This window comes from Eutrema salsugineum, unplaced genomic scaffold (genome assembly GCF_000478725.1).
Source record: "Eutrema salsugineum unplaced genomic scaffold, Eutsalg1_0 scaffold_17, whole genome shotgun sequence".
Lineage (NCBI taxonomy): Eukaryota > Viridiplantae > Streptophyta > Magnoliopsida > Brassicales > Brassicaceae > Eutrema > Eutrema salsugineum.
The window spans coordinates 2,982,745-3,003,554 of NW_006256852.1; the positions used below are offsets into that span (position 1 = coordinate 2,982,745).

At 40.6% G+C, this 20,810-nt stretch overlaps 2 protein-coding genes and 1 non-coding gene across 3 annotated transcripts; 2 read left to right on the forward strand and 1 right to left on the reverse strand.

Moving 5' to 3' along the window:
- Positions 1 to 574: 574 nt before the first annotated feature.
- LOC112087637 lies at positions 575 to 683 on the reverse strand. The gene has a single exon (XR_002900184.1). It is a non-coding gene; the product is annotated as a small nucleolar RNA R71 (small nucleolar RNA).
- Positions 684 to 12,122: 11,439 nt separating this feature from the next.
- On the forward strand, positions 12,123 to 13,391 carry LOC112087504. Its single transcript, XM_024157417.1, has one exon. The coding sequence runs from the start codon at positions 12,123 to 12,125 to the stop codon at positions 13,389 to 13,391; it is 1,269 nt and encodes a 422-aa protein (XP_024013185.1).
- A 3,693-nt stretch (positions 13,392 to 17,084) lies between these two features.
- LOC18020561 (COP9 signalosome complex subunit 4) lies at positions 17,085 to 20,571 on the forward strand. Its single transcript, XM_006403255.2, has 14 exons — positions 17,085 to 17,342; positions 17,462 to 17,613; positions 17,882 to 17,985; positions 18,105 to 18,165; positions 18,585 to 18,677; positions 18,760 to 18,860; positions 19,050 to 19,158; positions 19,243 to 19,287; positions 19,507 to 19,575; positions 19,668 to 19,759; positions 19,860 to 19,902; positions 19,986 to 20,045; positions 20,163 to 20,222; positions 20,313 to 20,571. Exons 1-14 carry the CDS (start codon positions 17,213 to 17,215, stop codon positions 20,385 to 20,387), a joined length of 1,194 nt encoding a protein of 397 aa, XP_006403318.1. The 5' UTR covers positions 17,085 to 17,212; the 3' UTR covers positions 20,388 to 20,571.
- The last annotated feature ends 239 nt before the right edge of the window (positions 20,572 to 20,810 follow it).

A 20,810-nucleotide genomic window follows, 5' to 3' on the forward strand; every position in this document is an offset into this window, starting at 1 on the left:
AAATCCATTAGAACACTTGTTTATTTTTACTTTTTCTTTTGAATTTTTCAGGTTTCTGTGAGATGAAAGACCGGGAACATGTTCCCGGAACTCTTGGTGATCCACCAAATCGTGTGGATGGTGATCTAAGCGATGATGACCTGTCTGATGATGAGTTTGAAGAGCCGATATATGATGACAATGAGCTAATCGGATCGGTCAAACACAAAGATGATGATGAACTGATTGGAAGTTTCGATTCACTCGAAAAGTTCATGGGAGATCGAAGAGCTATTCAACCAGCCTTACCTGAGGATGGCAAAACCGAAATTAAGGTACCCCATATCCATTTAGTTCAACAAAATCAATTCTCTGGTTATTCATTCCAAAATCCGATAGACCATTTCGAGACGTTCGAAGAATTATGTGCAACCATTACAGCAAATGGGGATTACCACAAGTGTAGTCTTTTCCCATTCTCTCTTAGAGATAAGGCCAGCAAATGGCTAAAATCTTTGCCACCTGCTTCACTAAAAACGTGGGCAGCGTGTAGAACTGTTTTCCTAAATCGTTTTTATACTAGAAATCTTTCAAATCTCTTAAGAAAAGAAGATAAGGACTTTTCAACAAAAAGAAGATGAAGATCTTTTAGATACTTGGGAAAGATTTAAGGAGTACCAATGAGATTGTCCACACCATGGATATGCCGAGGAATACCTGCTAGGTATCTTCTATCGCGGTATAACTCCAGAGTTGCGACACTCTTTTGACATAGCAAGTAATGGAGATTTCACAACTAGATCTGTAGAAGATGCTCACGTTTTCATTACAAATTTAGGAAACAGCATCCGAAATAAAGTAACCTTTGGTAATTCTGCACTTCCTGAGAAGAAAGAAGAAATTTCGGAAGTTAAAAAGTGTCTCCGTCACATAATGAGTCATCTTGGATTGCAACAACCAAATAGGGTACATAATACGTGTAACTTTGATGGTTGGGACAACCCAATGGATTCAGATGGTTAACACTGCAGAAGTCTATCAAATTCAAGATTTTCCATTCATTTCTAATCACCGCGGTCGTGGTTGTTCTGACCGCGGCCAAGCAACCTTTCACCGTGGTCGTGGCTGTTCTGACCGCGGCCAAGACTTGATTCACCGCGGTTGTGAGCCACCTGACCGCGGGAAAACGTCTTTCAAGCCTGGTTGGACACCACCTTCTGAACCAATCTCGGCTATTCAATCTAATCCTGTTTCCTATCCTAGTTTTCCCTCTTCTGAAGCTGAAAACCTAAACAAAAATATTCTAGAGCTTGAAAAATCTATGTCTCAAGAGATTAGTGATCTTAGATCTGAACTAAAAGAGATGCAGAAGGATTCTGATACCCTCCTTAACATAATGGTCAAAACTAATTCTAAAAAGTTAGAAAATTCTGAAGAGGAGCTAAGTGAAAAATCTTTCGAAAGCTCAAGTGAAGCAGATCCCTCCGATCATGTGAAAGCTATCACACTTAGGAGTGGATTAGCTTACAAAGAGCCAGAATTTCCTAAAGATCCCGAAGTTGAGGAAAAGGGTAAGGAAAAGGAGAAAGAAAAAGAAAGAATCACGAATGAAGATGTTGAAAAGGAAGTGGTAGGAGAAAAGGATGGAGAAGAAGTAAGAAAAGATTCATCCCGAGAAATTCTTGGAGAAGACCCAATTCCACCTCCACCAACTAGTGTCTACAAACCTAAACCTTCATATCCTAGAGCCTTAAGAGCCCCTAAGAAAGAGAAAAAAAAAAGCTAAGCTGAAAGAGCTAATCGATCAGTTAAATGTGAGATTACCTTTTGTAGAAGCTTGTGCTGTGATTCCTGCTTTAAGAAAATACATGAAGGGTATTCTAACAAATTCTTTAACTCTTGAAGAAGGTGTTATGATGATAACCCATGAATGTAGTTCTATCCTGCAAAGCCGAATCCCTGAAAAGAAAAACGATCCTGGAAGCTTTGTACTTTCATGCACCATCAATGATGTAGCTTTTGAGCGTGCTCTCTGCGATTTAGGATCTAGCATAAACATGATGCCTCTTTCAGTAGCAAAACGTTTAGGACATCACACTTTCAAGCCCACTAAAATTTCTTTAGTATTAGCTGATCGTTCTGTTAGACAACCAGTAGGTATCTTAGTAGATGTTCCCGTCAAAATCGAAAAATGTTCCATACCAACCGATTTCGTAGTTCTAGAACTAGAAAAAGAACCTAAGGATCCACTTATTCTTAGACGACCATTCCTATCTACAGCCGGAGCCATAATCAATGTTCCTGAAGGAAAAATCGACCTTCATCTAGCCGGCCTAGTTATGCAGTTTGACATGAACAAAAGTTTCGATAAACCAACTTTGGATGGCAAAATTTGTTGGGTTGATGAGTTAGACGGAATTATTGAGGAAGTCTATGAAGATCTGCTTCTAGACGACCCTTTAAGTGTCACGCTTTCACCCGCAAAAGATGAACGCAATTTCCTTGAAGAAATTTCAAGTGAGTGCACACGTATGCTTGATAAATCCGAAACTTATAGGAAACCTCTACACTATCTAGATCTTAAGGACCAAACAAACATTCCTACACCTCCAAAAGACACTGCTGCAGCAATTAACGATCCTTGGAGCGAGCTTAAAGCCCCTAAAGTCGAGCTTAAACCTCTTCCCGTCGGACTTAAGTACGCTTTCCTTGGACCAAATTCTACTTATCCTGTCAAAATAAACTCTGGTTTGACGGAAGAAGAAACCACAATGCTGTTGACTGAGCTGAGAAAGCATAGAAAAGCCTTAGGATATTCACTTGATGACATACCTGGAATCTCTCCAGATCTTTGTATGCACAAGATAAATCTAGAGGATAATGCTAAAAACTCAATCGAAAGTCAAAGGAGACTAAACCCTAATCTCATGGATGTTGTCAAGAAGGAGATTATGAAGCTTTTAGAACCTGGAATAATCTTTCCTATCTCAGATAGCACTTGTGTTAGCCCAGTTCATGTTGTTCCAAAGAAAGAAGGAGTCACTGTCATTAAAAATGATAAGGATGAATTGATCGCTACAAGAACAGTAACTGGACATTGTATGTGCATCGATTACCGGAAACTGAATGCAGCAACTAGGAAAGATCATTTTTCACTTCCCTTCATAGATCAAATGCTAGAAAGATTAGCTAATCATCCCTACTATTGCTTCCTTGATGGATACTCCGGAATTTTCCAAATTCCTATTCGCCCGGAGGATCAAGAAAAAACGACATTCACTTGTCCATATGGCACGTTTGCTTACCGACGTATGCCTTTTGGACTGTGTAATGCACCTGCTACCTTCCAGCGGTGCATGATGTCGATCTTCACAGACTTTATTGAAGATTTCATGGAAGTATTCATGGACGACTTCTCTGTCTATGGATCTTCTTTTGAAAAATGCCTAGGCAATCTTGGTAAAGTTCTGCAAAGATGTGAAGATGAGCACTTAGTATTAAATTGGGAAAAATGTCACTTCATGGTACAAGACGGAATCGTGCTTGGGCACAGAATTTCCAGAAAAGGTATTGAAGTTGACAAAGCTAAAATCGAGGTCATGACCAGCCTACAACCACCCACAAACATAAAAGGAATTCGTAGTTTCTTAAGACACGCAGGATTCTATAGGCGCTTCATAAAAGATTTTTCTCAAATAGCTAGACCTCTTACGCGTTTGCTTTGCAAGGAAACGAACTTCGAGTTCGATGATGAGTGCTTAGCCGCGTTTCATAAGATCAAAGAAGCTCTTGTCTCCGCTCCAGTCGTGCAAGCACCTGATTGGGAACTCCCGTTTGAAATCATGTGCGATGCAAGTGACTATGCAGTCGGAGCAGTGCTTGGCCAACGAAAAGATAAGAAACTGCACGTAATCTACTACGCAAGCAGAACTCTAGACGAAGCTCAATGCAATTATGCTACAACAGAGAAAGAACTTCTAGCTGTTGTATTTGCATTTGAGAAATTCCGTTCTTATCTCGTAGGATCTAAGGTTATAGTTCATACTGATCATGCCGCAATCAAGTATTTAATGTCTAAGAAAGACGCTAAACCTCGGTTGATAAGATGGATCCTCTTACTGCAAGAATTCAATATCAAAATTCGAGATCGGAAAGGAGCAGATAATGGAGTTGCAGACCATCTTTCACGAATTCGAGTTGAAGAAAGATTGCCTCTAAATGACAGTTTTCCTGAAGAAAACATCTATGCTATAGATACAACCCCCACCAATGCTAATTCCGCACCACCACGTCCTCTAATGCGACGAGCAGATGCTTTCAACACCCCATGGTTTAGGCACATAGCAAATTACTTAGCAGCTGATGTAGAACCACCACAATTCTTTGGTTATAGGAAGAAAAAGTTCCTGAAAGACGTTGGACATTATTTTTGGGATGAACCCTATCTCTATAAGAGATGTGCTGATGGGTTATTCCGAAGATGCGTGGCTGAAGAAGAGATGGAAGGAATTTTATTCGGATGCCATAGCTCGTCTTACGCAGGACACTTTGCGACTTTTAAAACTGCTTCAAAGATCTTACAAGCAGGTTTTTGGTGGCCTACTTTGTTCAAAGATACTCAAGCTTATATATCGCGATGCGATAAATGCCAAAGGATGGGCAATATAAGCAAAAGGAATGAGATGCCTCAAAATTTTATTCTCAAAGTCGAAATTTTTGATGTCTGGGGAATAGATTTTATGGGACCCTTTCCTACTTCTTTTGGAAACCAATACATCTTAGTAGCAGTAGACTACGTCTCTAAGTGGGTTGAAGCAGTCGCAAGTCCCACCAATGATGCAAAAGTTGTCATGAAGCTGTTTAAATCTGTTATATTCCCGCGTTTTGGAGTTCCTAGAATTGTGATAAGCGACGGAGGATCGCATTTCATCAACAGAGTTTTCGAGAATCTTCTTAGAAAGAATGGAGTTACACATAAAGTTGCTTCTCCATACCATCCCCAAACCAGCGGTCAAGTAGAAATCTCAAACAGAGAAATCAAGTTGATTTTGCAGAAAACTACTGCAGTTCATCGCAAGGATTGGTCTACAAAGCTTGACGACGCATTATGGGCATATCGAACAGCATTCAAGACACCGTTAGGAACAACACCATTCAACCTAGTTTACGGAAAAGCATGTCACCTTCCAGTAGAACTCGAGTATAAGGCGCAATGGGCTATCAAGGAGATGAACATGAATCTGAAAACAGCTGGAGAAAGAAGACTACTTCAACTTCATGAGTTAGAAGAAATCCGACACAATGCCTACGAAAACTCGAAGATCTACAAGGAGAAGACTAAAGCATATCATGATAAGAAGATTATTCATAGAACTTTTGCTCCTAACGATAAGGTACTTCTTTTCAATTCTCGTCATAAGCTTTTTCCAGGAAAATTACGTTCAAGATGGTCAGGACCCTTCACGATAAAGGAAGTCAAGCCATACGGAGCCATTGTCCTATGGGACAGAACCGGAAACTCATTTACAGTGAATGGACAGCGTGTAAAGCCATATCTGGCTGAAGAAAGAGAAGACGAGAGAGAAGTGATGTTTTTAATGGATCCATCATCGGCCAATGATGAGACCAAGGAGTGTCACGACCCCGGTTAAGTCTAATCGAGCAACAATGTCAAGCTAATGACTTGAAACAAGCGCTTAGTGGGAGGCAACCCACTTGGTATTTTATCTATTTCCCTTCGACCTTTATTTTCTATTTCCATTGCTTTGTTTCTGTTTCATTTAAATTCAGGTTTTCAATAAGGAAGAACAAATACAAAGGGCGAGCAGCACTCTCCAGCACGATAAGTTCACTTAAACATTTCAACTTTTCTATTTTCTTTACCATTCTTTTCAAGATTTATCACACTAAGGACAGTGTGAAATAAGTCTGGGGGAGGATGTTCATCCGTTACTAATGAAATTTGATTTGTTTTGAGTTTGTTTTGGACAATATTTTTCAAAAAGTTTTTCATAAAATTTTTCAAAAAATCGTTTTTAAAATGTTTTTCAAAAAGTTTTCAAACCAGGAACACAATAAACAATACTATGATGAATTAGACCAGTGTGCTTCTACGCTATTTCCTCGTTTTTTGCTCTTTTGTGATTTAGGCCTAGACTAGGCGGTAGCTAAGTACTTGCATTACGAAATCCCACCAGAGGACTTCTATTCATGGAGATTCTTTCTGGCAGGATATACTAGCTCATTTAATCTGGACTTAATTTTGACTTAATTTTCTCATTAAAGCGTTAGATCAGGGAAACGAATCATACATTCAGGACTCCTTTACCCTTTTACCACTCTTTGTTGATCCTGAATGGCTAGTTTATCTTTAGCTAGTTCCCCACCGAACCTAACCTCTTTCAAACCACATGCATTCTTGTTTTTCATTGTTCTATATGCAGATATGTGCAAAAACATCGGAGAGAAAGAGGATCAACGTGGTTTTCAGTCACTGAAGACGGAGACCTGTGATTTCATTGGAATGATTCAACAAAAGGAGATAATTCAGTTTGCCTCTGAAAAACTTCAAAATCTGAAGGGAGAGGAAATTTAAAACCTTAGAGAGTCTAGGAGGATCGAATTTTATACTTGAGGCAAGCCTGAGTTCGATTATATAGAGTTTTGGAGATTATCTTTATGATTCTCGGAAAAGATCTAAGTCTGGGGGAACAGCTGTTTACAACAAAGGAGGAAGATTATGCAACAAAATTTGGCAAAGGAGAAGTGACTGAAAATCTGCGGTCATCAACAGGTCCTTCTCTCTCTTGCGGTTTTGCATAATATCTAGCATCCTCCATATTCTTCAGGTAACCCTAAACACCTAAGCTCCACAACTTAAATAGCCTTTAATGCTAAACGCCGTCTACCCTGAATAATGTCTTTGATGAGAACTCACAATATATTTAATGAATGTAGAGAGCTAGTTGACTGGAAGTTAGATCTAAGTGTGTAGATTTTCGCATGACGGATTAACGGACTAGTTTGCTTGTATTTTGGTGAGAATTTTCTAGACTAGATCCAAATAGATGTTTCACGATAAGTTATGGTTTAGAAGGACGGTCACTGAGATATTGTTTAGTTCCTGCGATTTTCAAAAATTTCTTTCCTGACTTAAGTTTGTTTGAGGACAAACAAAAAGGTAAGTAGAGGGGAGTTGATAACACCGTATTTTGACCACTTTTATGGATCATAATTGTATCTTATGCAGGTTTTTTAACTCTGTTTTCAAAGGTTTTTAAAGTGTTTTCAATGTTTTAGAGTTTCAAAATACTTTACAGGAAACTTGGGCAAAAGATATGCAATTTGGAACAAATGAGCAATTTTGGATAAATGCAGACCGTCAGAAGTATGACAAGCGATGAAGACTTTCTCACCGTCTGATCACCCCCAAAATTTGAGACAACATAGAGGATCCAACCAGCTTTCTAATGCACTTGGTTTGGAGACAATCCAACGGTTAGATCTTCAGATACTCCCGATGCAAGAATGACAGAAAATGCAGTTCCGGAAGAGAGCAGGTGCCGGTACCGCGGCCAACACCCATTTTCCCGCGGGTAGAGCCACCGCGACCGCGAACTTTGGTCGTTCACTTTTCCGACGACTTAATTAAAGCCCAGATCAATTCCCTTCGTTATTTTTGAAGCCCTAAGTGTCCAGAACCACCCCAGAAGCTATAAATGCCCCCTTTAGGTCATTCCTAAAGGTGTAGAGAAGACATAAGGTAAAAATAGAGAGAGAATTCGTGGGGGTGCTTCACAAACCCTAGAGAAGCCGCCGCTTGAAGGAGGAGCCGCCGCCGAGGAGAGCATCATCGCGCCTCCGTCGTCGCTTCCGTTCTTCGTTCTTCTTCCTTCTTTTCTTTAATTTTCTGCAACTTTCAATACTCTATGATGATTGTTTACAATATGTTTGAGTAGTTACCCAGTTGGGTTTAAAGGGATTATTCAAAGGGAATTTCATGTGTCTTTGCTTATGAATCGATAGATTTAGGATTTATAATCTTCTAGATGTTCTTTGTTTGCCTTTAATCTTACTGCGTGATTCTTTGCTGGCCACTTAGAAGCCGATCTGATATGATATGTTGCGAAAGCTTTCATTGATTGTCTGAACTAGGGTGAAACGAGCAATTCTTCTATAGGAGTGGAAACCTACCTGTAGTCTTGTTCTGCTATTGCATCTTCTCCCTTCCAGAATCAGAGTGGAAACCTACTGATTAGGGTTGCGAGAGATAATTGTTTAGTGCTGCGAAAGTAGGCTATTCATACTTTTGTGCCTCGAGTTCTAGAACATACGTAGTTGATAACCTTTATCACTTGTTTAAAATCGACCTAGCATAGACTATGAACCCCTGCGAAAACCCCTTGAGCCCCAACGTTTGTCTTTAATCGTTTACAACCTTCAATTTAGTTTGCTTTTCATTCGCTTATTACCTGTTTACATTCGCTTTTGTTTAATCGATTTTACTTGCTTTGATTTGCCTTCATTTTCAATCGCTATTTACTTGTTTCCATTTGCCTTAGTTAATCGCTTTTTATTTGCTTTAGTTGCTTTCGTTTTTATTTGCTTTTACTTGCTTAGCTTTCTAGTTTAGATTTAGTGACAACCAAAAACCCAAAACCAAAACCAAAACCCTTTTAGTTCTAATCTGATTTAAGCGTTGCAGTGAATTCGTACTGAAACAACTAAGTCTCTGTGGATCGATACCCTAAGTACTACAGCGCACATCTGTGCACTTGCAGACATTTAGGGGTTATAAATTTAAAACCTGAAGCTTAGTAAAACGAAAAAACAACCAACCCCGTTTACAACTCGCATCAGCTTGCAGCAGGAGATTCCGCTCAGAAGACGGAATCTTATCAGCGATTTCCAAGGAGAGGGGAATCAACAAAACACTACGGCACGATCGGTGGTCCAGCAGTTCGAAAGCCCAGCCCCCTAATCGAACACCCCAGTCAGAACGCGTGACCTAGAATTTGAGCGGATGCAAGCTCAACTGTGTGACATTAGCTCGAAGTTCCATCAGGCAACCAGTTCGGCCCAAGAAATCGACCGAGTAATCCAAGAACTGCAGAAAACGCCATTCACCTCCTGAATTACCGAATTGACCCCTTAATTTGAAAACCACAATCAACAATTGGCGCCGTCCAAGAGGGAGTAGGATCTTGAGCTTCGTCTCATCCCAACCCGATGATGTCGACAGGAGCATCGTCGTCATCATCACCAGAAAAATTCATCAAAGGGCTGTCTGACACGTCGAGCCTCATCCCCTTTTTCTTCGGCAAAGTTTTCTTCTGAGCTTTCTTCGGTTTGTTGGGTCCAACCCAAGCTTCAGTCTCTCCAGAAGTGGCACTGAGAATTTAGCAAGACCACAAGAAAAATAGACGAGGTGAATCGAGGTCGGAAAAACACTTACTCTTCACCAAAGCCCTCTTTATCTTTCGATCGATCCGCGCTTGAGAAGCGTGAGGCCAACGCCGTTCTCCGGCCTCGCTAAGTTTCTTTCCGAGATCTTCTTTGGGTGAGCGTTGTATGAAGCCTGGAACGTGGTGATCTGCAAAACAAGGATAAAGGTCAGCCTTCACAAAAACAAGTATAGAAGATTAACTAGGGAATATCTACCAGTCCGGAACGTGGTCCCCGGGTTTACGGCAGAATGAGAATCAACACGGAGGAAAAAATAACTCCTATCCCAATCCGAGAATTTGTTCGCCTTGTTGCCAGTCACCAAATCGAACACCAGATTGGCACACGTCGATAGATACCAATACTTAGGCTGAACAACCTTCATGATGAAAAGTTCTTCAAACTGGGCAACGTTGATCCTAGTTCGACAATAGTAGCCGGCTTCAACTGGGATATCACACAACCGTGACAGTTTCAATAGGCAAAAAGCAGGCGACACAATGGAAAAGTAAGACCGACCTTGCGGAAATAAGCTTCATAGACACATATATAGCCCTCCGGAGCATCCCATGGGCATTTGTCTGGTTTGGGGACCTGAACATTGATGTGAGAAGGAGCCCTGCAAATCAATATCGCGCCTCGAATCGTCTCGAGATCCGACAGTGTAGGACCCAGATCGGTACATACAATCGGCCGACCCACAATCGGCATCATATCATCATCATCCGGGTCATGGCCATCACCGTGGGCAAACTCTTCCAAGAGAGCATCCTCATCAGTTTTCACATCGAAGTCCGGCCCGGCCTCCGGGTCAATAGGGATTGACCCTTAGGATCGCGGAGGTCCTGATCCATTAGTTCGGGCTCCCGAATTGGTGATCTGCGACTAGTCGACCCGACCTCAACTACTCAAGAAATCTTCCGAACTAAAGAGGCGTTCGAAGAATTCTCCGCAGTAGCCAAACTCGACGACTCAGCTGAGATAGTAGGACGGCGATCTTCAGTCAGACGATGTACCGGGAGTTGAAAGAAGATTTAAAAGACATGGTCGGAGCGCTGTCAGGAGCTTAACTGTTGACAGGAGAGTACGGCGGATGGTCACCGGATAACCTAGAAAGAGAAAGAAAGAATCTAGAGAGAACGGAGAGCGAATACCTTTAGTAACGAGAGCAGAAATGAGTAAATGGCAAGAACTGCCTCCTATTTATAGAAGGAGATGCAATCATTACGGCTTTTTGGTTTTTACGCCCCTTGTCGGTTCCAGAGAATTTGATTTCCCGCAAAAACCGATGCGACTCTTCGACTTCCGACTTATGAAAACCCAGAAATAGCCCTCCGAGCATGGAAGACGAAAAGACACTTGGATAAGAGAAGATTAACTTCGGCCGACCTCAATCTCCACTAGACTAATTTAATCAATCCGTCAAAATTCAGCCGAGCTCATTTGCCAAACAGGGGGGGGGGACATATTGTTGGTGGTATGCTCCGCAATCCAGTATAAACCGAGATTGGTCATATTAAACTCGGTTAACAATGGTCTATTCTGGAATGGGCCCGGCCTGATCTGACGGTCCATCGGCGATGAGGCCCAATAACGAGAGTCGGTGGGATAAGAAGGTAAAAACCCTAAGATACATAATAATTAATGTACTATAAATATGGGGTCCTGTTACTGTTCAAGGGGCTGGACACTTCCCCGAGGAATAGAGAGCTAGAAAAATCTTGTACGCTTTTAGTTCGTCGAGAGACCTCCGAACTCGAATACTTGTAACCTGAACTCAATATACTAATAAAAAAACTCATTACGAACTCGAATTACCGAATTGAACCTTTAAGTTGAAAACCACAATCAACAGTATTTAGTGATCCATGTTGAATACAAGTTTAGATCAGGCTAATGATCGATACTTTATAATATGGTCAAGGGAATGATCTAATAATAAGGTCACAGTTAAAACATCCGGTCGGAAGATACAGAAGTAATAGAGGATTAGAGTTTAGCTAGCTAAATAAATGAAATATCTTAGCTTTGTGAGCCAGACAATACCTAACTAATAAATGAAATGTCTTACTCTCCGTGTAAGTGGGACCAGCGTTTATGGTCAGCCGCGTGTTAGATGATCATGTGTGCAATGAAAATTTAAGTAACCGCATAAGCACTTATATACTATATCAAAATACAATATCATGATCATATAGTTAGGACGAACGGTTTTGGAAAGAGAATCTTGCCCATATCTTAGAAAGAGCAGCGGTTAATGGCAAAACAGACAATTTTCATGCCAAAGATATATTGTCGTTAGGAGAACATCATATTTATACCCGAACTAAGCCCAAATAAACTTTGCTACCATGCGTAAACTCCTTCTAAGTCAAAGTTTAATATGATTAGTATGACAGTTATGCATATGAATGGATTGATGTATACGAAAGGCACTTGATCGAGTATAATGTATCTTGAACAGAAGTTGAGACCGAATGCTTTCGGTTAAGGCTCACTATTAGGGATATATTGAATAGATTTGTAAATATTCCTTTTCTCATAAGTTTCCTTATTCTGTATGGTAGACTAGGGTTCTCTCACGCTTGTATATATAGCATCCAATGTATCTAATAAAGGGCAAGCCGTTCTGTTCCAATCTTTACATGGTATCAGAGCAGAACAAAGAAATCAAAGTCTAAAAAAGTTTGCAGGTTTCAATGGCGAAAGACAAAGAGGTGTCGACCTCCGTGGTGGAGAAGGGGAAAGAGTACTCCATCACTTCGCCGCTGTACTTGCATCCATCTGAAGGACCGGGAACTCTGATTACTACGGTTCAATTGAAAGGAGACAACTACGAGGACTGGGCTAAGCATGTGCGGAATGCCTTGCGAACAAAGAGGAAGATTGGGTTCGTAGATGGAACCTTTCAGAAGCCCACAGACACAACGGATCTGGAACAATGGGTGGTCGTTAATTCCATGATCGTAGCATGGATCATGAATATGATAGAACCAACTGTGAGAATGAATATCTCACTGGTGGATAAGGCGAGTATCTTGTGGGAAGATTTGAAGCTACACTTTTCAGTAGGAAACGGACCTCGAATCCATGAATTGAAGGCAGATTTGGCTAACTGCAAACAACAAGGAGACAGCGTCATGGCGTACTATGGAAGACTTAAGAAGATGTGGGATGAGTTGGCGGTTTATGAACCACTCTTGTCGTGTTCGTGTGGAGAGCTTGCGACTAAATTGGAAGAGGCTCGGGATAACGAACACACCCACCAGTTTCTGATGGGATTAGACGATGTGATTTTTGGAGGAATTCGATCGACTCTGACCAATATGGAGCCGTTGCTCAAATTGTCTCAGGTGTATCAGCGCGTGGTGCGTGACGAAAGACAACAAAACATCACTCGCAGCAAAGAAGACCGAGGTGAAGTAGTCGGTTTTTCTGCTCAGACCGGGAACAAGAGTACATGTACTCATTGCGGGAAATATGGGCATGACGTGTCTGATTGTTATCAGATCAAAGGCTATCCCGAACATTGGGGAGAACGAGGAAGAACAAGTGGATACAGAGGGGGTCGCGGTCGTTACGGCCGAGGCGGAGGCGCTTTAGGAAGTAACTCTGGCAGGGGAAGAGGACAAAGTTCTGCGCGATCCAACGTTGTGCAAGTCGAAGCACACTCGGCACAAGTTCAGCAAGTTGCGAATTCAGCAACAACAACGCGTCGCGATGGTGGTTATGACAGAGCGTCTCTGCCGCAGTTGAACGACGATCAGTGGACAGCTCTGATCGGTTTTCTGAACCAGCAGAAGACAGCAGAGACGGGTACCAAACTCTCCGGTAAGACTGAACTTATAATTGATTCCGGTGCCTCTCACCATATGACATCGAACATGGCATTTCTGAGCGACGTAACAGATATTGCACCATGCTCGAATCGTCTGCCTGATGGCGATCGTGCCTTGGCTCAGAAATAGGGCCGTATGTGTCTTGGCGGTCACATATGGTTGAACGATGTCTTGTTCTCTCCCGAACTGACTTGTACTCTTGTTTCTGTGGCAAAATTGCTTAAGACTACAAAAGGATCAATGACATTCATTGAGGATTTGTGTGTTTTGCAGGACCGTACCTCGAAGATGATGATTGGTGCGGGTGAAGAGTGCGAGGGGGTGTACAAGTTCAGAGGAATCTTCGGTGGACAGGCTAATAAAGTGACGAGCAGTGTTCAATGAGGGTTGTGGCATAGACGCTTAGGACACCCTTCTAGTCGAGTTTTATCTTATTTGCCTAGTAGTTTGGATATTGGTAAACCCGTTGAAACAGACGGTAGTTGTGATATTTGTTATCGAGCTAAACAAACTCGGGATTCTTTTTCTGAAAGCAGTAATAAAGCAGTTGGTGTTTTTGATTTAATCCATTGTGATGTCTGGGGAGCTTATCGAACTCCATCCACTTCTGGTGCTGTTTATTTTCTTACCATCGTAGATGACCATTCACGAGCGGTCTGGATCTATTTGTTGCTTGTAAAACGTGAAGTGGCTGTCTGTTTAAAGAAATTCTTTGCTATGGTCACTCGCCAATTCGATAAGAAAGTAAGGGTGGTCCGATCTGACAACGGCACAGAGTATATGTGTTTGCGAAGTTACTTTGAGGAACAGGGAATCTTGCATCAGACCTCGTGTGTTGCTACACCACAGCAAAACGCTTGAGTGGAAAGAAAGCATCGCCACATTCTTAATGTAGCTCGGTCGTTGATGTTTCAGGCTTCACTTCCGGTTAAGTTCTAGGGAGAATGTATACTTGCGGCCGGCCACTTGATCAATCGGACGCCTACACCACTTTTACAAGGCAAGACTCCGTATGAAATTTTGTATGGGAAAGAACCATCTTTCCAGAGTTTGCGAGTATTCGGATGTTTGGGGTATGCACACAAATCGTCTAGAGACAAAGATAAGCTTGGTGAAAGGAGTCGAAAGTGTGTTTTTCTGGGGTATCCTTATGGCAAAAAGGGATGGACGATGTACGATCTAGAAACGCAACAGTCCTTTGTGTCGCGTGATGTGAGTTTCAGGAGACAGAGTTCCCTTTTGCTACTCGGTCTACTGAAACTCGCGCTCCAGTTTTGTCTCAACCTGATGCGACTCTATTTCATGATGATGATTTCTTGGAAACTGAAGAAAGGGGGAGTTCGCCAGATCATACGGAGAACTCACCATCGAGAGGGATCTCCGACGTCAGGGGGAGCAATGACGCAGATGTCGCAGTTTTGCCTGCAACGGATGATCAACCGTTGAACACAGTCGCTGAATCGAGTGAAACAGAGCTTGGTCGTGGCAAACGACAGAAAATTAAGAGTACACGCCTTCAGAACTTTGAAGTTTACGCCACGACCTGCACTTCAACACCCTCGCTCGCTCCCGCATCAGCCACATCTTCACGCAAAGGTACGGTCACCTATCCCATTGCTAATTATGTAACGTGTGATCGTTTCTCTGCAAATCACACAACGTTTCTGGCTGCCATCACTGCTGGATTCGAACCGGAGACATATAATGAAGCGATGCAGCTCCAAGTTTGGCGGGATGCGGTGGATTTTGAAGTCAAGGCACTCGAAAAACAACATACATGGGACGTCCAAGAGCTTCCACCAGGAAAGACGGCTATTGGATGTCGGTTTGTGTTCAAAATCAAATACAACTCGGATGGTACAATTGAGCGTCATAAAGCTCGTTTGGTGGTGATGGGAAATCGCCAGAAAGAAGGCAAAGATTATAAGGAAACATTCGCACCAGTTGTAAAGTTAACCACAGTTCGCATGTTCCTTAAGGTAGCAGCGGTTAAGAATTGGATTGTGCATCAAATGGATGTGCACAACGCTTTTCTTCACGGCGACTTAGAAGAGGAGGTGTATATGAAGTTGCCCCCTGGGTTTAAAGCAGATGGTCCGAACAAAGTCTGCAAATTACGCAAATCGCTCTACGGCCTAAAGCAAGCCCCACGATGCTGGTTTTCGAAATTGACGAAAGCACTACTCGGTTATGGCTTTGTTCAATCTTATGCAGATTATTCCTTGTTCACCTTACACCGTGGAGAACTTCGGCTTTATGTCATCATATATGATGATGATTTGCTTATTGGTGGGAATGACGAAGAAGCGGTTATTAAATTCAAGGGATATCTAAATCAATGCTTCCACATGAAAGATTTAGGATCTCTCAAGTATTTTTTGGGTATTGAGGTATCGAGGTCTTCAAAGGGAATTTATCTGTCACAGAGGAAATATGCAATGGACATCATCAATGAAACTGGTTTGCTGGGTGGAAGACCGGTTTATACACCAATCGAACAGAATCACAAATTGGAAGAAGACAAAGGTGATTATTTTGATGCGCCGGAACGATATAGAAGATTGGTGGGACGACTTGTGTATTTGTCTATTACACGACCAGAACTCATGTACGTAGTACACGTTCTCGCTCAGTTTCTCCATCAGCCTCGGATCAAGCATTGGTTTGCGGCTCTGCGGGTGGTTCGTTACCTCAAGAGTTGCCCTGGACAAGGCATTTTACTCACTGCTAATGGGGATCTGCAACTCTCTGGTTACTGCGATTTCGATTGGTCTTCTTGCCCCATCTCTCGTCGTTCTCTTACTGGTTACTCGGTGTTACTCGGTGGTTCTCCAATTGCTTGGAAAACCAAGAAACAGGGTGTCGTGTCTAAATCTTCCGCGGAGGCAGAGTATAGAGCGATTTCCTTCACGGTTTCTGAACTCAAATGGCTCTCTAGCCTTCTCTCAGATTTTGGCATCACGTCAGAGGAGCCCATCAAGCTGTATTGTGACAATAAATTTGTACTTAACATCGCTGCAAACCCTGTGTTTCACGAACACCAAGCACATCGAACGTGATTGTCACTATATTCGCGACGAGATCCAGAATGGTTTGATCCAAACTGCATATATTCCTTCCAAATCTCAACTCGCGGACATCTTTACCAAGGCCCTCGGTTTGCAAGCGTTCGAGTTTCTGCGTGGCAAGTTGGACATTTGTGACCTTCATGCTCCAACTTGAGGGGGAGTATTAGGGATATATTGAATAGATTTGTAAATATTCCTTTTTTCATAAGTTTCCTTATTCTGTATGGTAGACTAGGGTTCTCTCACGCTTGTATATATAGCATCCAATGTATCTAATAAAGGGCAAACCGTTCTGTTCCAATCTTTACATTCACGGTTCTGATTGATAACATGCAAAATGATAGAATTTCTATTAAGTATTTTGCCAATCAATAAAAATTTATAAAATAAAAATAAATTAAAAAAAAAAATCTGAGTTTTAAAAAATTAAAAAAAATTACTAAGCACAAAAGTGAATTTAGAGTAGATTATTTTTATTTCACAACTTAGTTATATTTCCACTATTCCTCATTGTTACTAGTCAGAGTTATATTCTTTAATCTATTATGGTAAACTATTCTTTTTTGACTAAAAAAATTATTTTCTGTTAACTACAAGTTTGAAAAATTTATCACTGAAAATTTTTTTTTTGTTAAAATCATTTTTCCTGCACAATTAAATACACCGTCACCATTTATATTCATAGTTTAGGTTCGGTTCTAATTAATTATTAATTTTTAATATAAAGTCTCTCGCCGTTAACCGGAAGGGAATTACACCTGATATCTCTCTTTCTCTTCCTCGTTTTTTTTAATATAAAGCAGAAAAGAAAAGAAGAAAAGAAGAAGGAAAGGTTTCTTAGGGTTTCGATCGAAGCGGGAGAGGAAAATCCAGAGAGAAGCCATGGATGAAGCCTTGACGAACGCTTCTGCAATCGGTGACCAGCGTCAGAAGATCGAACAGTACAAACTCATCCTCTCGTCTGTTCTTTCCTCCAACGATCTTCTCCAAGCCAAACAGTTCATCGATCACAGTAAGTTTTCTCATCATCTTAACTCTTTCTCTTCGAAGTCGGAGTATGTCAGAGATTTTTCTGGTTCGATTTCTCGGCCTCGAATGATTTTTGTTCGGTGAACAATTTGTTTTTCCCAGTTTTATCCGATGATGTCCCGTTGGTGGTTTCGAGGCAGCTATTGCAATCTTTCGCACAAGAGCTAGAGAGATTGGAACCGGAGACGCAGAAGGACATCGCGCGTTATGCACTCGTTAAGATTCAGCCGAGAGTTGTTTCATTCGAGGAACAGGTTTGTTTTCACTCTTTTGACAAAATCGTGAATCTACAATACCTTATTGTTTTGTAGCTGTGATTCCTAAAGCCTAAGTAGTCTAATCTGCTTAGTCTTGAGTCGAAAAGTATTTAGAGACTGTGCTATTGTATCTCTTTGATGTTTGCTTTCTAAACTAGAAGTTATTATGAAATTTGTGGGTGTTTACTTACTGAGACAATGTACATTGTGTTGCTTTTACAATCTCTTTATCCTATGAGATGAAACTGTTTCGTTGTATCTGCAGGCGCTTGTTATCAGGGAAAAGCTTGCGGCCTTGTATGAATCAGAGCAGCAATGGTCTTTAGCTGCACAGATGTTGAGTGGCATTGATCTGGACTCTGGAATGAGGTGTGACAGAGAGCGGAAAATTCTTTTTTTTTTCCCTTTGTGTTCTTTTCAGTTGCTTATCTTGGATTTGTTGTGTTCTTTTCAGTTGCTTATCTTGGATTTGTTGTGTTCTCTATTAGGGGTGTTGACGACAACTTCAAGCTCTCAAAGTGTATCCAAATTGCTCGTTTGTACCTCGAGGTTTGGCTTTCCTTTCCATGTACATATGCAAAAAGGATTGTTTTGTGTCCTTTTCATTAATTTGGAAGCATGTAGATCGCATATCTCTATTTATGAGATGGATTTTCCACATGGTAGTAATGGATTATAGCTAATTGGTCTAGCTTCCCTATGTGTTAGAACACCTATACAAGTTACAGAAGTTAGGTCTTCAGATCTTAGAGGAAACCAGTTGTTGTTTCAAACTTCTAATAGTTGAAACTTAACTAGTCTCTTGACCGAATCTGTATGTCATGAAACTATTTAATATCGACTGTGTTAAAAGCATTGTTCTGGTTCACGATACCACTTGAATAGTAAATTGAGGCTACCAGGTTATATAATTATATCAGTTTCTTTTTTTCATTCTCTGATGCGTATTCTGTTTTGAATATCTGCAGGATGATGATGCTGTAAATGCAGAGACGTTTATAAATAAAGCTTCTTTCCTAGTGAGCAATAGTCAGAATGAAGTTTTGGATTTGCAGTACAAGGTTACCGCCGTAAACTTGGAATTTATGTTCTGGATGATTAAGGAACCTTCGATTTTGGGTAATAATATATTCTCCTTTTCAGGTCTGCTATGCTAGAATTTTGGACATGAAAAGAAAGTTCTTAGAGGCTGCACTTCGGTATTACGGCATTTCTCAGATTGAAAAACGACAAATAGGGGATGAGTAAGTGATGATTTCTCTGCATGCTATAACATTTTCAAATCTCTCATGTTCTGGTTTCATCCATCTGTGGACATCCCTTGTTAAAAGCTATTTCCTACTCTATAACCCCTCACAGTCTCCCTGTTCTCTCTCCGAAAAGTTTGTGATGTTATGTTGTTATTCTGAAACGTGTTCATCCTAATATTTCAGAGAGATTGATGAGAATGCATTAGAGCAGGCCCTATCTGCTGCTGTCACATGTACCATATTAGCTGGAGCCGGTCCTCAACGTTCTCGTGTCCTTGCCACTTTATATAAAGTAATGATTGTGGATTATTAATGGAAGGCCGTTTATTGCTTGCTTCCTTGTCTTTTTCATTTACCAATATCTCTTTATTAACAGGATGAGCGTTGCTCCAAGCTGAAGATTTATCCCATCTTGCAGAAGGTTCTATCCGTTTTTACCTACCATTCTTTCCTCTAGTAGACAATCATATATTTACATGAATTTGTACATAGATCGTAAGTTGCATTAGATTACTCTTGTTTAAGCCTGCATGATGTTTATTAGGTTCCGCTTATAAACAAATCAAAACAGTTTCACATAGCCTATAGAAACTTGGTCAAAATAACATGCCAACTCTAATATTCTTATGTAAATTTCTAGGTGTATCTGGAAAGGATTTTAAGGAAACCAGAGATTGATGCTTTTGCAGAAGAACTAAGGCCACATCAGGTATGGACTGTTAATTAAGTTGTAGATGTTGTATTTGCATATCAATCTGACTTTTAGGCTCACAAAGATTTTACCTTTTTGTTTTGCAACAGAAAGCATCTTTGCCTGACAAATCTACTGTTCTTGATCGTGCCATGATTGAGCATAACCTTCTAAGTGCAAGCAAACTTTACACAAACATAAGGTTTGAGATCTAGATTTAGTATCCTGTACCGTTACTTCATGTTTATGAGACTCGTATGATTTTTCTAAACATAAATTTTCCAATTTTTTTTGTATCTTAGGTTTGATGAATTGGGAACTCTGCTGGGGATTGATCCAAGAAAGGTAATATTCAAAAATCAATATGTGAATCCTCTTTATCCTTTTGCTTGTCCTGTGATTAAATGCATAAGCTCTTTTTCCTGAAGGCGGAGAAGATAGCATCTAATATGATCGGCCAAGACAGAATGAGAGGCTCCATTGATCAGGTAATAAGCAATGACAAATACTTTTGTTGGTTAGTTTTTATGTGAAGATAATTATTGTAAGTTTTTATTATTAAGAAGGTTCTTAGATGTGTTTTGATATGTTATGTTACTGTTCAGGAAGAGGCTGTGATACATTTTGAAGATGACATTGAAGAACTACAACAATGGGATCAACAGGTTCTCTCTCTCTCTTTCTCTCTCCTCTCTCTAGCACCTATATATGTTGTTTTTGTGGAATATGACTAAAAAAGTGGAAGCTGTGTGCAGATATCGGGATTATGCCAATCTCTCAACGATATTCTGGACGGAATGGCGAAGAAAGGTTTGGCTGTTCCTGTCTGATAGATTGATTCCAAGCCGTGAGATTCGAACTCGTGATGATAAATTAGCCGATGAGAGTCTCTCAAGCCTAAGTTTTTGCCAAATTGGTTTTGCAAATTTATGTCTATGCCTTTAGTTATACAACTGATACAAATGAAGGGAAAAAAGATTGGTCTCTAAATGACGATTTAAAAAAAAAAAAAAAGCATTCGCATTTTAATTACCTCAAAAGAGGTTCATGGTCTTTTTTTATCTTAGAGCAAATTATTTTATGCATATTTACCTTTCTAGTAAGCTAATTTCAGGTAACTTGGCATAAAGAGAACGATTATAATAGTACTTAACATATAACATTGGTCAGATTTTGTATGTTTCAGATTTGTTTTTTGATATAGATGTCTGTTTTTTTTAACTTTATTTCATTGAACGATCACAACTTTTCCA